The 14,095-nt window shown below is 38.7% G+C and overlaps 2 protein-coding genes and 1 long non-coding RNA gene across 6 annotated transcripts; 2 read left to right on the top strand and 1 right to left on the bottom strand.

The window, feature by feature from the left end:
- Positions 1-2,410: 2,410 nt before the first annotated feature.
- Positions 2,411-7,970, bottom strand: LOC115707493 (uncharacterized). 4 transcript variants are annotated; one of them, XM_061105430.1, is made up of 7 exons: positions 7,301-7,424; positions 6,634-6,667; positions 6,482-6,548; positions 5,823-5,930; positions 5,205-5,408; positions 3,353-5,127; positions 2,411-3,135 (listed from the first exon to the last, which is right to left on the bottom strand). In XM_061105430.1, exons 2-7 carry the CDS (start codon positions 6,639-6,641, stop codon positions 2,604-2,606), a joined length of 2,694 nt encoding a protein of 897 aa, XP_060961413.1. In that variant the 5' UTR covers positions 6,642-6,667; positions 7,301-7,424; the 3' UTR covers positions 2,411-2,603. The 4 variants fall into 4 exon arrangements, with proteins under 4 accessions (XP_060961413.1, XP_030491358.2, XP_030491342.2 ...); XM_030635498.2 differs by having other exon boundaries at positions 7,306-7,376; XM_030635482.2 differs by having other exon boundaries at positions 6,482-6,667; positions 7,306-7,970.
- A 1,824-nt stretch (positions 7,971-9,794) lies between these two features.
- LOC133031951 (uncharacterized) lies at positions 9,795-10,218 on the top strand. Its single transcript, XM_061105747.1, has 2 exons — positions 9,795-10,028; positions 10,126-10,218. Exons 1-2 carry the CDS (start codon positions 9,795-9,797, stop codon positions 10,216-10,218), a joined length of 327 nt encoding a protein of 108 aa, XP_060961730.1.
- Positions 10,219-11,695: 1,477 nt separating this feature from the next.
- On the top strand, positions 11,696-12,111 carry LOC133032468 (uncharacterized). The gene is made up of 2 exons (XR_009685099.1): positions 11,696-11,809; positions 11,889-12,111. It is a non-coding gene; the product is annotated as an uncharacterized LOC133032468 (long non-coding RNA).
- Positions 12,112-14,095: the final 1,984 nt, after the last annotated feature.

Below are 14,095 nucleotides of genomic sequence, written 5' to 3'. Positions count from 1 at the left end.
GGTACCCAATAACAATACTCTTATAATAACTTTAGTTTGGCGAGTCTAGTGCACTGTCGTAGAAACTTATAATATGACAGCTCATACATTAATGGTTAATAAGTATGCGTTATTGATTACTATTGTGGACATTGTCCCACATGGAATAAATAGTAGAGAATTGAGCCATATATAAGAACATGGGCTACTCCACTCATTGCCAATTGGTTTTAAGATGGAACCCCATGATTCTCAACATGGTATCAGAGCCATATCCCTTGCGGGCAAGTGATCCTATCCGATCCGCACCTATACAGATAGTGACCATGTCCACTCTGATACGGTTCAAGATTGATGAGCAAAAAATAGCCATCATCTTGAGGGGGAATATTGTGGACATTGTCCCACATGGAATAAATAGTAGAGAATTGAGCCATATATAAGAACATGGGCTACTCCACTCATTGCCAATTGGTTTTGAGATAGAACCCCATGATTCTCAACAATTACTGTTAGCAAGGTTTGGTGGCTCGACTATCCTCCTATTCAATCTCTTATTTTACATGAGGCAATTAATAAATGAATGCAGGTTTTATGTCGGCTTCTCTCTCTTAGAAATTATCTCTAAGAAGGTGAAGTCGTTGGCACCGTTTCTCACCAAAAAAAAATGTCTAGTACTATTTAAAAATAGTGTGATATTCTATAATAGTTTAAATTTAATAATATAAAATTTAATACTTTTAAGTGGTATTAGGCACCATATTTTTCCTTTTATAAAGAGAAGTCAAGTCATATTATATATTCACTTGAATTCAAGAGAAGCCTTTAATAATAGTTAATCATGTCATTGTAATAAATTCCTAGCTAGTTTAGAAAATCTTAATTATAATATCTGAACCATTGAAGGTTAAGTAACTGCTCTAGAATGGCCACCACTTATAAGTAGTCATCTTGTAACAATTTTTCAAAAATATTGTCTATATATATTTTAATTTTTAAGGTGTTGTCTAACTTAAAAGTAAAAATTTAATTGTCTTAAAAGAAGAAAATAATTTCAATTGTAGAGTTAAAGCTCTATACTTTCACCAAAATATATATATAAGCAGCAACAAAGAATATTGTTGAACAATTTAAATGCTTATATATTATTAAGTAACAAGTAATGGTAAATAATTATCAGGGGGTAAGGTAGTAGAGACCTAGAGCCATCAAAGTCTAAAAAATCTTTTTTCTTCGATTATTTTTTTAAAATATTATAATTTTAAATTCTTACTACTATATATAAAAAAAAAACATATAAAGTATTTCATATAAAAAAAATTCAATTATGTTTTTTGTTCAAGATCTCTAATTAGTTAGAAACGGGCATAATTACCTCAATTAATAAATTACCTTGATAGATCATATTACAAAGGCCTTATATGCAAAAATATAAAATTAATTCGGATAATAATTTGCATTACACATTTACAATTATTTAAATAACTCTTATTTCCAGTACATTGCATTAAATATGTTAACCATACACTAACAAATTAAGAAAATTACATTTTAGTCCTCATCAAGTGAGTTGGGACCAAACTCGAACCCAGACTTGGGACCCAGACTCAGGACCAAACTTGGACCTGAGACTCGGGACTCAAACCCGGACCGACCTTAGACCCAGACCGGATCCAGGACCCAAACTCAGACTTGGACCCAGAACCCAGACCTAAACTTAGGACATGAGACCCGACCCATAATCAGGGTTTGGGTCGAGTTTATTGAAAATATATTATAACTTTACACAACCTATAAATACTACCAAACATAGTATTGTATTAAATAATACTCATACAATACAGTATAATACAACATACCAAACAAGTTTGAGACTTTCCATCCCAAAGCATCATTTTATACTTTGGCTAGCTACTTTACAAAGACTGTAAACAAGTGATAGACTAATGAAATTCAATATCTCTCAAACAAATTCTTATTTATTGTGTAATGTACATGCTGAAACTGTGGAGCACCTTTACTTTAAATGTCACTTTAGCAGGATTTACTTACAGGAGATTAAAAAGTGGTTTTGATGGAGATGTTTGAGCACAGATTTGAAATCTATCTTAAGATGGATTGATACAGCGAAAATCTCTAAATTTCGAAGGCAAGTTTATAGTGTATCTATACCAGTTTTGGTTTACCACATATGGATGATTCAGAATAAGGCTCTTTGGTTTCAATATGTGCAAGTTATTATAGTTAGTTGCAATAGAATTCAGCAAGAAGTCAAAACTAGAGTAGCCATGGTTACTCCAAAAAAGTTGAAGGAAATAGATGTTCAATAGTTTAAGCAATTGTAATTTTTTTAGTTAGTTCTTGAATTGATTGTATAGAAGAATTTAAGGCCTTTTTTTAAGGTGGTGATAGATTGTATATGATATGTTGGTTGAATATACTAAGTTGAAGTTGATTTATCAAAAACAAAAATACAACATACCATCATTGTTATATATTTAGCTTGATACATAAAACTCCACATAAACCCTTCCACATTCTCTTCCAAAAGGGACTATGTGTATCTATACAATAGTCAATTTAGCAAATACACCAACTTCCATGCTTTGCTACTTCTGTAAGAGTTAGAAAATGGTAAATTCAGGTCCGGCATTCAACGGCAAGAGACTCCAATATGCGCCGTGATTATCAACGAAACAACTAACCCATTCAACTCTGTAAGAACCTGTTGGAAATCTCGAAATGTCAAGCAAGCAACTCGAGAATCCCTGCCCTCTCTCGTCTGCTTCGAAACAAACATATGTCTTCACAAACCCGCATTCAACATTAGTATTGGTATTGATCGTATTTTTCGTTTCATGTTGTGTCACGTAATGTAGAAGCTTTTCATTCATTTCTACCATGTCAGCAGTTTCCCAAACTTGATAACTGCTTCTAGAAGAATTCTCCTTAGTTTCCGAAATTGGTTTTGGCTGCTGAAAGGATACTCTGCTGTAGAGCATGGTAAACAACTTCGTGGGCCGAACTGGAAGATCGGTAGGAACATTTCTTAGCTGAAGACAGAGACTTAAAGAAAGGCTGTCACCCTGTGAAACAAAAATTCCATCTGCATTTTTCCCGACATTGACAGCGAAGAGTTCTGACCCAATGCAAGGCCTGAAATAACAAAAGTTCAATTCTTTATCACAATTTCGGGTGCCATTTAAATGGTGTTTGACTACTTTGAAATTTCACAAATTATGGAAGACTTGCTCTAAAGCACAATTTAAAGTAACACAAACTATACTTATGATAAATCAATCTAAGAGCTAAACAAAATCAAGAGGTTAAAACAAAATAAATAACTTGATAATGAGAAAATTTGCTCAATTACCTAAATCGGAAGAAGTATTTGGGGGTCCTGAAAGGGATTTTCATCCATTTGATAAGAATTTTGAATATGAACTGTAAAACATTCTTAGTAATTCGATATGTATCCTCCTCGTTAAGAGTCCCGCTTGCTTCACTTTGCAAGCAAGCTATATCAAACACAGCAACACGACAAATATCAAGAACATCCCTTGCTTCATAACCGACGTTCCAGGCTTGATTTCTGAACTTCAAGTTACTGTTACAGCAATCTACATTGTTGTGGTCATCGGTATTCATGATCTGATAAAGTTTTGCACTGACTTCATTGTCCATGTGCAACAACTTCCCAGCTAGGCTATCTATTAGATGAGCATGTAAATTGTTGGTCGAGTTTTTCGAACAAGGATCGTGAAGGTTAGGAATGAAAAGAGAAGAACCCGTTATAAAGGACAGAAGTGAAGTACTGAGTGCAAGGCCTGAAATGATTTTCAAACTTTCGTTGTCCATGTCTACGAAGGATGTACTAAAAAGATCGAATTCCTTTACCAGCTTCTCCAACCTCAAAGAGACTTGAGCAATTTGTTCTAAAGAGAACAAGCAATCAGCCAGGGAGCCGCTTTTACTGCTTTCCTCAGATATTGCACCTAGAATTTTGAGTACATCCGCCACACCTCTTAATGTTTTTGCTCGTAAAGACAAAAACCATCGCTGAAAGAGAAACGCTTGACATGTAACATCACCTTCTAATGTTTTCTTTGAAGAGCAAAGACTGTCATAAGCACTGAAAAGAACCTCATCAAAATCGGCTTCAGCTAGAACAGTGTAGGAATGAGGAATATAGGGTCTGATTTTCTTTGATCGATCTGCTAAGAAGTAACCTTCATTTTTCAAAACCAGCAACATGACTTTCTCCTCAGATTTAGCAAATTCAACTAGTGATTTTAACAAGCAACTGCAGGAATTGGAATGAACAAGCGTAATTAGCTGCTGAAATATGAAAGAAGATGTGAGCCATGAACCCTGACATGAAGAATACATTCCAACTTTGTAAGCCAACCAATTCCTATTCTCTGCCAATATCTTCTTTGCAAATTCAAGTGTAACCGATTCATGCTCAACTGAATACGAATGCTGCACTATACCCGACCTATCGTCAAGATTGCAACTTTCCTCACTCTTATTCGTATTGTGACCCCAAATGGCAGGAGAATGTAGCAGTAGAGAGTAGATTGTGTGTGTATAGCAATCAAAATCTTTGCATTCACATACATTTTCAACAAGAAGCTTCACTTTGTCATATACAAGTACATCGACAACACTGGCTTCTTTACTTTGAAATTCAAGACAGGTTACCATAAATCTATAAACTTTATAAACAAGCTTCAATCTGAGTACTGTGTTGTTGTTCATCTCGGAGAGGTATTTCAAAAATACAATAATCTGATCAATAAGTAAGCCAACTGAATCCGGGTGTGCATCGATTATAGAAAGAAGAAGATTGAATAATTTATTAACTTCTTGAAACACTGTAGAATCAGGACAAGTATCAAACAATGGCTTCACCTCTAAGGTGATCCAATTGAAGATTATTGAAATCGCCCCGGAAGTAATTGAAGGACATGACCAGTTGGAACCAATATCTCTTCTTCCCTTGAATTTATTTGACATCTCAACCAGAATACAAACAGCCAGCAAGCTCTTCGACATAAATGGTGACATGGATGCATTCTCAGCAACAGTCAAGAGCTTATCGAGATCAAGTATGTCACTCGGTAGACTATGCATGTATAAAACCATCTGCAATTGTCCAATGTAAATCAAAATAATTTATATTTGACAGCATTAAACAAACTTATACATAATTTAGAAACAACCTTATGCAAAATCCTTAAAGCAATGCACTGAATGTTTGCTGGAACTAAAGATTCACCGAGGGTGCTGAACAATGCTTCGGCCAGATTCACATTAGCCGAAAAATTGTATGCTCCTTTATTAAACATAAAACAAAGGCATTTTAGTGCAGTTGCTTGTAGCTTCAAAGTCTTATCTGGGCTGAGAAACAATAAAAGAAAGCCAACCTGTATTCAAATGTCAATAAGAAACGCCCATTAAGGATCCACATAAACGGTAGGCACAAGAAAGTATGGAATCAAATGGTGTCTGTTTTGATATCAAGAAACATACAAGTTTCTTGGGAACTCCAAACACAGAGATAAATATCTAGACTTCACATATTAATTCACACCTCTGTCAACAGCCCATTTGGCCATTTATACATTTAGTTAGGAAACCTCAATGACATGGACATAGCTAATTAAATTTTCAAGTCAGCAATACTAAAAAACCTCTCATTAATCCAGTTAGCAGTACAAGTGATATAAGAACCAGTCCTATTCATACAACTGGGATACTAAACATAGGTAATAAATTCTCCTTCAGTATGTGTACTGAATAGGAGCTATTTGTTCTCGGTGTTGGAAGCAGGAGGATACCTGGTCAGATATAAGAACTGAAAATGTTGATGCAATTTTTGACAGTGACAGCAGCATTGCAATCTGATAATTTTCTTCTGGGGAATCTAATACTAGCTTTAGACCTGTCTGCAACCATTTGTTAGAATCACCTTAAAATCACTAATGATATTAGTAAGAGTATATACTACATACAATCAAAGAACACGAATGTAAGACACGAGAGCAGAGCAGTACAGAATAAGGGGGAAGGAAGGACCAGAGCTAAAGCAACACATTTTTTTTAATCAAACACAGCATAATGTATGAATTATGATTGTTTCAGTTGGACAATGTAAGTACAATGGAATGTGCTGATTCCTGTTGAATTTTGTGCAAGATTGTACCAACAGGAATATATTTTAACAAAACAATTACTAATATCAAGACTATGGTTATGTTTGGTAGAAGGCAGAGTTATATTGTGTAAAGAAAAAATGGAATAGAATCTAGCACTCGATACAAGTGGCCTCTTACGAGTTTGTTCAAGTAAGCATAGATAGAGCCATAAAATTTTATCACAAACCCAAACCATGTCATAGCATAGAATCATGATTCATGATATGACCAAAACACTTTAAAGTTAGATCAAGGCTTTCACCAATGTCCCCTTACTCACCAATATAAGTTTTATATTGTACCTTATAAGCTCTAATTGCAGTTGAATATGAATATCTCAGTTTCGCATAGACTCTAGCTGCAGCCAATCTAACAGGTAACAAGGTTTCAGTTGAGCTCATCATATTAACAAGAATCTCCAATACAATACATGGAAAGTCATCTGATAACTCACAAAAGCATCCTGCAGCAAAAAGAGCTGCCTTTACCTGTACAAACCATATAATACAAAGATCAAAAACCAATTCAAATAAAATAAAATAGAGAAAATCAAAAATCAAAATATTTTAGGGTAAATTCTATAGTACACTTCCAAAAGAGACGTTTCGACACACCCCTAACTATTTCAGCATCAAGAAGAGATTTTTAGCCCTTTTTTCTTTTTCTTTTTTTATAATCATATATGTTGTAGTTATCTAGAACTACTTATAAACTTTATAAAATTTCGAATAATTTACCATGCTAAAAATAAGATTCAAATATTTTGTTGCACGTATAATTATTTTATCTTATACGCGTGCTAAGCAACTGTTTAAACTTTTATTTTAACATTGTAAACTATTCGAAATTTTTTAAAAATTTACACGTGGTCTTAAACAACTACAACATATATGATCATGAAAATAAATAGACTAAGAAACTCATCTGAATGCCGAAACAAACCAGAGTACCGAAACAGCGGGTGTACTACAGACTTTTTCAATATTTTATACTAAAATCTCCATGTTTAAGTTTCTTCCTAAAAAATTCTATAGCAATAGAAAAACCACGCCAAGAAATCAACACAAATGCTAAGAAATACAGAAAAATTAACCATGAACAACACTGAAATTACTACTAACCTCACCTCCAAAAGTTGAGAAGAGACCAAACTCGAAAGCACCAAATACCGAATATGAGAACTATCCTTAGCAAAATCAGCCCAACAACCAAAAAGAGCCAAAGCCAGAGCCTTTGAATCACAATCACCATTATCAAACACAACCTTAACTCGACTCAACAACTCACTACGATTCCAAACCCTTCCCTTAGACAAAAACCCTTTATATCTTCTCCCATGGCATTTCTCCCGTTGCTTGTACTCCATTAAAAACACTTTCACAACGCAGAGCTTGGTGTGTTGGTCTCCAGAATTGAAAGCATCAGCAAGGCGCAAGAGAATGGCATTGGAAAAGAGACGATCTTCTCCGGGAATTAGGTCGAACATGTGGTGTGCAGCGAGTTTGGGCGGTGATGGCTCGTGACTCCATCGAAGGAGTCTGGGTCCGAACTGTAGAATGGCTTGTGTGGAGAGAGCTGGTGAGTTTGAGCGAAGAGCTTTCTCTAAATCTATGCTCCATTCCATGGCGTGAGCTGCTGAATTTCTCTCCATTGTCAATCGGAGAGAAGACACTGAAACCCAACTGCTGCTACGTCGGAGAGGCTGAGCCGGCGGCAACTACCTTGTAGCGTGGCGCTAGAAACAGAAGACGGCTATGCAAACTTTTAACATTATTTTTTCGACGATTCTTTCTTGTATTTTTTTTTTAGAGGAATGCTAGTTATGTTAGGGAAATTTCAATTTTTGCCCTTAATAATATAACCTATATCAAAATTTATGCCCCTTTATAATTTGTACAAATTTATTCCTATAATTTTAAAAGTTTCCTAAAATACCCCCTAAATTAAAAATTCCCTCTCTCAGACGTTCCCTCTCTCTTTCTGACGCTCCCTCTCTCTCTCGCTCTTCACGATCACGAACCCCCCCCCCCCACATTTCCCTCTCTCAGACGTTCCCTCTCTCTCTCATTCTCTCTGTTTTCCTCACGAGCACGAACCACAACCCACAAGCCCTCACGAACCCACAACCCGCTCCCACACTCACGAACCCACAAACCAGACTTCCCCTCTCTCTCTCTCTCTCTGTTCTCCTCACGAGCACGAACCCACAACCCCTCACGAACCACGACGAGGACGATCCAGGACCACGACGACGACGAAGCACTGAACTTCACTGAAGTGAACCATTGAACCACGAAAAGGTAAGTTTTTTTCTGTTTAAATTTTAGAAATTTCAATGCGAATTTGTGTATGTGCTTCAGATTTTGTGTGTTTTAGATTGTATATGCGAATTTAGATGTCAATAGTTGCATGTTGTATGTGTTGGATATGTTTCAATGGTGTTTTCTCGTGTTTTTACTTAGTTGTCGATGAAATGTCGATAGGATGTCGATAGGATGTCGATATGTGTAGGTATCTGGTTATGTGCTTCGAACATTGTTGTCGACGGGTTGTCGACGTAATGTCGACTACTTGTCGATGGTTTTACCTTTGTTTTGATGTCGTGTGGTTTTGCTCCTAGAATGTCGACAATTTGTCGACCGTATGTCGATAGTTTGTCGATAATAAGTTGCGCTCATTCTTTTGCAAGTTTACTGTTAGGATGTCGACAATTTGTCAATCGTATGTCGACAGCTTGTCGATTATAAGTCCCGCTCATTTTGTTGGTATAATGTCGACGATTTGTCGACCGTATGTCGATAACTTGTCGATGTTGGTAGTTTGTCACCGCTCTTATGGTAATGTCGATAGAATGTCGATTGTATGTCGACCGTTTATCGAACCGTGCTATGAATGTTTGTTAATGTCGACGAATCGTCGACATGATGTCGATGTTATGTCGACATTTCTTAACTTTTTTGACATTTAAATTTGTTTGGTCTTTGATTTTTCGCATGGCTCCCGTACTCATTATTCCAAAGCACCCGAGCATTTCACTGGCCGCGTCACATATAGGGGCACTGGAATTTTTGCAAAAATCAAAGCTCGGCTTTGAGGAGTTCAACCTTAATAACACGGCGAAGGAAAGCCGTTTCGGGAGCTTCGGAATGTCGTACCACCGACATTCTCCTCGGTGTTATTTCACCACTCGATGCTCCACAAAATGAAAGTGGATGCTCGGGAGGAGTTGAGGATGAGGTTTTATGTTGGCTCGAAGGAGGTCCGATTCGGGTGCCGGAGTTTGCACTCATTACGGGTTTGGACTTCTCCTGGGCCAACAGAAGAGGAGAAGGCCGCGCAGTCGCGCGCTCGGGGTCGACCGATTGATCAACAAATATTTCAACCGGTCGATAGTGTGAAGACGAAGCACTCCAACTTCGCTCACAAACCGCCGTAACCCGGAAGACTTGTACAAGCTCGCTTGTGCTTGTTTGTGGAGTCGGTGCTTCGGGCCGCGAGGCCAACGCGCCGATCACGCCTCACATACTTAGATATGTGGAAGACCTCGAGTTCTTCTTCCGGATTCCTTGGGGGAAGCACTCATTCGCCGTACTCATGCACTCGCTTCGTAAAGACATGTTGAAACAGAAGGCCAACTACGAGAAGAAGCTGAGTTCGGATGTTCAGCACGAGTGCAAATACACAGCATATGGCTTCGCACCTGCAGTCCAATATTGGGCGTACGAGGCCATTTTGGAGGTTGGCAAGAGGTATGGCACGAACCACGGGATTCGGTTCCCCATGATGCTTAGCTGGACGAGCAAAGGCGATATTGGGAAGAAAGACGTCAGCGCATTATTTTCTAGACGGGTATGATTTTCACTTATGTTCTGAATAATTATTTAACATAAATGCTTGTAATAAATGCTAAATGGTTTTATTTTGATATTTTTTAAACCATAAACAGAATCTGGAAGTGGTGAAGGGGCTACTTCCACGGACAGAGGAGGAGGCATTTGTGAGGACAATATCTTACGATGGTGTGGAGAACTCCGGTTAATGATGTTGTGGATGACACAGAAGGCCGAGGTGCAGTAGTCGTACCGTAGACTCGTGTCCCGTACACTCGTGAAAGAGACACTCAGGTACCAATTTCTGGAACTTTTTTTTATGTCTTTATTTTTTATTATTTTTTTTATATAGTGGAGGGTATATCGTATGCTTACCGTATTTTTTTGATATATATTTTTTCAGGCCACTGCTTCAGAACCTCAGCCCAGTGCACCATCTGCATCAGGCGTTCGGGGTGCCGAGTACACTGATTTAGTGGCTCGGTTGGATAGGATCGAGGCTGACACTCAGGGTCTGTATGCTGCTCATGTCGAGCTGAAGAAGGCACGAGACCAGCCATGTAGAGCTGAAGGGTGGTCAGAACGTAATTATGGAGCAGCTCAGACACATATTGGCCATGTTGAATCGTCCGCCAACGACAGCTTCAGCTCCGGAGGCCCCAGCAGATCCATCTACCCCACCACCACCGCTTCACCCCCCAGAGAAGAGGATGAGGTCTTCCCCGACGATTACGATCCTTAGGAGGGAGCTCCAGCGACTCCGATCGAGGCACAACCTCTTATCCATGTACATGACACCGAGTCGCAGGGTGAGATTCTGTCCATAGAGGCACAACTCCGCAGTGGTTAAGAGCTCGGAAGAGGAAGAGAAAGCCTCCCGTATGGTTCGGTGACTATACGGAGATGAAGAGGAGACATAGGCCATCTTCGACTTTGATCCCCTGGAGCCACCGGATGAGAAATTGTTAACCACTTTCCGAAAGTGGTGTGTTGGACTCATTCCGAACCACCGACTTCAGGATTTGAGAAGTGGTGATTACGGTCCAGGATTCTTTTGGATAATGCTCACACCAAAGGAATGGCTTACAGATGACGTAAGTAAAGTATTTTATAATATTACTTCACTTTTCAACTTTATGTACAATGCAATTAATATATTTTTTTGTGTAATCGATATTTCCGTTTATATGCGGCATATAGATGCAAAGAATGCATATGCCGAGGAGGCGACGCACCGACTATCCACTGACATTTCCTCAGAAGGGTATCATTCTCTCCACATTCGTGACCGCCATGATCAGCAGTGCATGGACGAGCCACAAGGGTCCGAGGAAAAACTTTAAATGGGAGGAATATATCCTGGACTACTGCACAGGGGCTCATAAGGTATTGTTTTAGTAAGATTTTAAATGTCAATTGTTTGGGAAGATTATTATGGTTTGTTAATTGTTTTCGTTGTTCTCTGTAATTACAGTCCCAAGTCTTTGAGAGATGGAGGGGTAACGAGTTTATTTACTTCGTTCTGAACCTTCCCACGGCAAGGCACTGGGTCACAGTTGAAGTCGACATAGAGCTGTGGAAAATTAATGTCTACGACTGTGATTCCAGCGTCTGTCATTGGACCGCCATGGAACCCATCATGAAGGTTTGGGCAGTTAACCGCCGCCCTCGCTAATCCTTGCAACCGGAATTTCCACATAACAACCAGATCATGGCGTTAGCTAACGGTGACATCACGGTGCTTCCAAAAATGCACGCGACTCGAGCCACTCACGACTTAGTTCCGAAGTCAGCAACCAGGTACATAGCGATAAAAAAGTACTATAGTATTTAAATATATTTTACGTTAGACTGACTTTACATTTTATTTTGCATTTAGTGGTGATTGTGGCGTGTATTGCATTGAGTATGTGGAGCATCTCATGATGCAGCGTGGATTGACCGATGTGACGCCAGACCGGATAGCCATGTTTCGTCAACGGTGGTGTGTCGATTTATTTTACCAAAATGTCGGCTGATTATATGTGTAATTATTGGGACATTGTATATTTTGTGTAATTAACATTACAGTTATGTATATATAGATTTTCTTTTCGTTCAAATTTTGATAATTATACGTGGTTTCAAATATAAAATATCAACATTATTCAACAAAAATAACTATTAAACCTAAAAATAATTAAAATATTTGAAAAATATTCAACCTCAACAAAAATAACTATGACAAAATATGCATCATTACAATATATCAAATTTCCCAACGAATACGTACAAGACGCCTCAGATGCGGGCTTTGCATGTTGCTCTGTTGTGGCTCGAATCGCCACGGCGGCTGCAGCTTCGTGGTACGTAACCTTTTTATCACTCGTGACGGGAAACGGTTCTCCCGTCTTCTTCCAGCGTTGCTTTTTCTTGGACGACCTACAGGCTTCTTTTCCACAGGTACCCCAACTTCGAAAGAGGAGAACGTTGAGAACGTTGCATGACGAGCATGTTCTTCAGTTCTGCCTGGTCGACTACTGCTAGTTCCAGGTGTAGTGCGATTTTCACTACGAGGTTGTCGTTCTCGCTGTGTACCTTGGTTACTCGGTACACACTCTAACCTCAACAATGGTCCCGCTACGGGTTCATCGACTGCTAAATCATGCTCATCATCCATATTCAAATCTACAATAGGATCATTATTGTAGAAGGGTGTATCGAACTCTTCAAACTGATGAAATCCTGTCGCTTCTTGTTCTTGCCCTACATTGGTCGGAACCTCTAAATTGGTCGGAACCTCCTCATTCACACCAATCCCAACATCTGTTTCGGGAACGCAAGACCCTACCACACTCCGAGGGAGAGGATTAGTAGGCAGCGTAGGCTCCGAATTCCCAACTTTTCTCACCTTGGTCACGAATAATGGCATAAACTCTGTATTTGACATTGTTGCCCTCATCTCTAAAAACGTTCTCAGTTGGCGTTCTCTCTTAATAACCTCTGGCGCAACCATTTTTCCCTTCATGTACAAGGAACAAATCTCCAACTTTAAATCATACGCTACCGGATCAACTTCCAACTCTTCATATAAAATTTGTCGCAGTTCTTGTAGGGTTGTCTCGGTTGTAACTGTCAACGTCAAGCTGCTATTTGCTTTGTAGATCCAATTATAATTCTCACATAACCAAACACCATCGTACGATACAACAAGGAACACTTTGTCTCCTGCAATTGCAAACCAAAAAAACAAGGTGAGTAAAGGAAAAAACACCCAAAAAAAAATAAAAATCGACATCCCATCGATATCAATAGACATAATGTCGAGAAGCACAACATCAGAAATTAGGGCACTGAATGTCGACATTGTGTCGACATATTATCGACATACAATCGACAACAACAACAACCATGCTCGTCATCGACATAATATCGACATACCATCGACAATCAATCGACAATTAAAAACGGTTGCACATTTAATGTTAATAAATTTTACCTACGTTCCCAACAACCCTTCCCAACTGAAACGTTGCATGTCAGACACGTGTCCTATCGACAACATATCGACATGAAGTCGACATGTCGTCAACAAATGTGTTAGCAGTGACATTTAATTGGCATGTTGTCGACATCATATCGACATAGTATAGATATTCAGTCGACAAATACGCCATTTCATGCGTTTTCCCTGTACAGTTACGCATTTAATGACCATTAAATTTTCATACATTCCCAACATTTTTACTGCTCTATAAAAGCAAAGGGAAATCTTATTCATAAGTGCTCTTGTATTCTACCTATCTCTTACTCTTAAAAATTTCTCTTATTCTCTTAAGTTTGAAATATGGCCCCAAGAAAGAACGGCAAATTCCCCATCCTAACTCCTGAAGAGCTGAAGCAGGAGCCTGATGTTGGCATAGTTACTCCTGCAATGCAGAAAGTTTTGGACGCCGCTCGAGCTTTCGAAAGAGAACGAAATGGTAACGAGTTCAGGTTCATGCAACTTGAAAGAGAATTTTGCAAAACTGGTGTATGGCCGGCTCCACCACCTGGGTTCCCCGAAGGATGCCGTCGTTGCAAACTGGGCATCTTCAACGGTAAACC

Source organism: Cannabis sativa, chromosome X, assembly GCF_029168945.1.
Source record: "Cannabis sativa cultivar Pink pepper isolate KNU-18-1 chromosome X, ASM2916894v1, whole genome shotgun sequence".
NCBI lineage: Eukaryota > Viridiplantae > Streptophyta > Magnoliopsida > Rosales > Cannabaceae > Cannabis > Cannabis sativa.
This window is presented reverse-complemented; position numbering and strand designations above follow the sequence as displayed.

What these genes read in the sequence shown, in the direction of transcription:
- LOC115707493 (XM_030635482.2), bottom strand. Translation starts at nt 7,830, where the DNA reads ATGGAGAGAAATTCAGCAGCTCACGCCATGGAATGGAGCATAGATTTA. An exon ending in TCTCTTCTCAACTTTTGGAG is followed by an intron (nt 6,668 to 7,305) that starts GTGAGGTTAGTA and finishes TGGTTTGTACAG; the next exon opens with GTAAAGGCAGCTCTTTTTGC. An exon ending in CAGTTCTTATATCTGACCAG is followed by an intron (nt 5,409 to 5,822) that starts GTATCCTCCTGC and finishes ATTTGAATACAG; the next exon opens with GTTGGCTTTCTTTTATTGTT.
- LOC133031951 (XM_061105747.1), top strand. Translation starts at nt 9,795, where the DNA reads ATGTTGAAACAGAAGGCCAACTACGAGAAGAAGCTGAGTTCGGATGTT. An exon ending in GCGCATTATTTTCTAGACGG is followed by an intron (nt 10,029 to 10,125) that starts GTATGATTTTCA and finishes AACCATAAACAG; the next exon opens with AATCTGGAAGTGGTGAAGGG.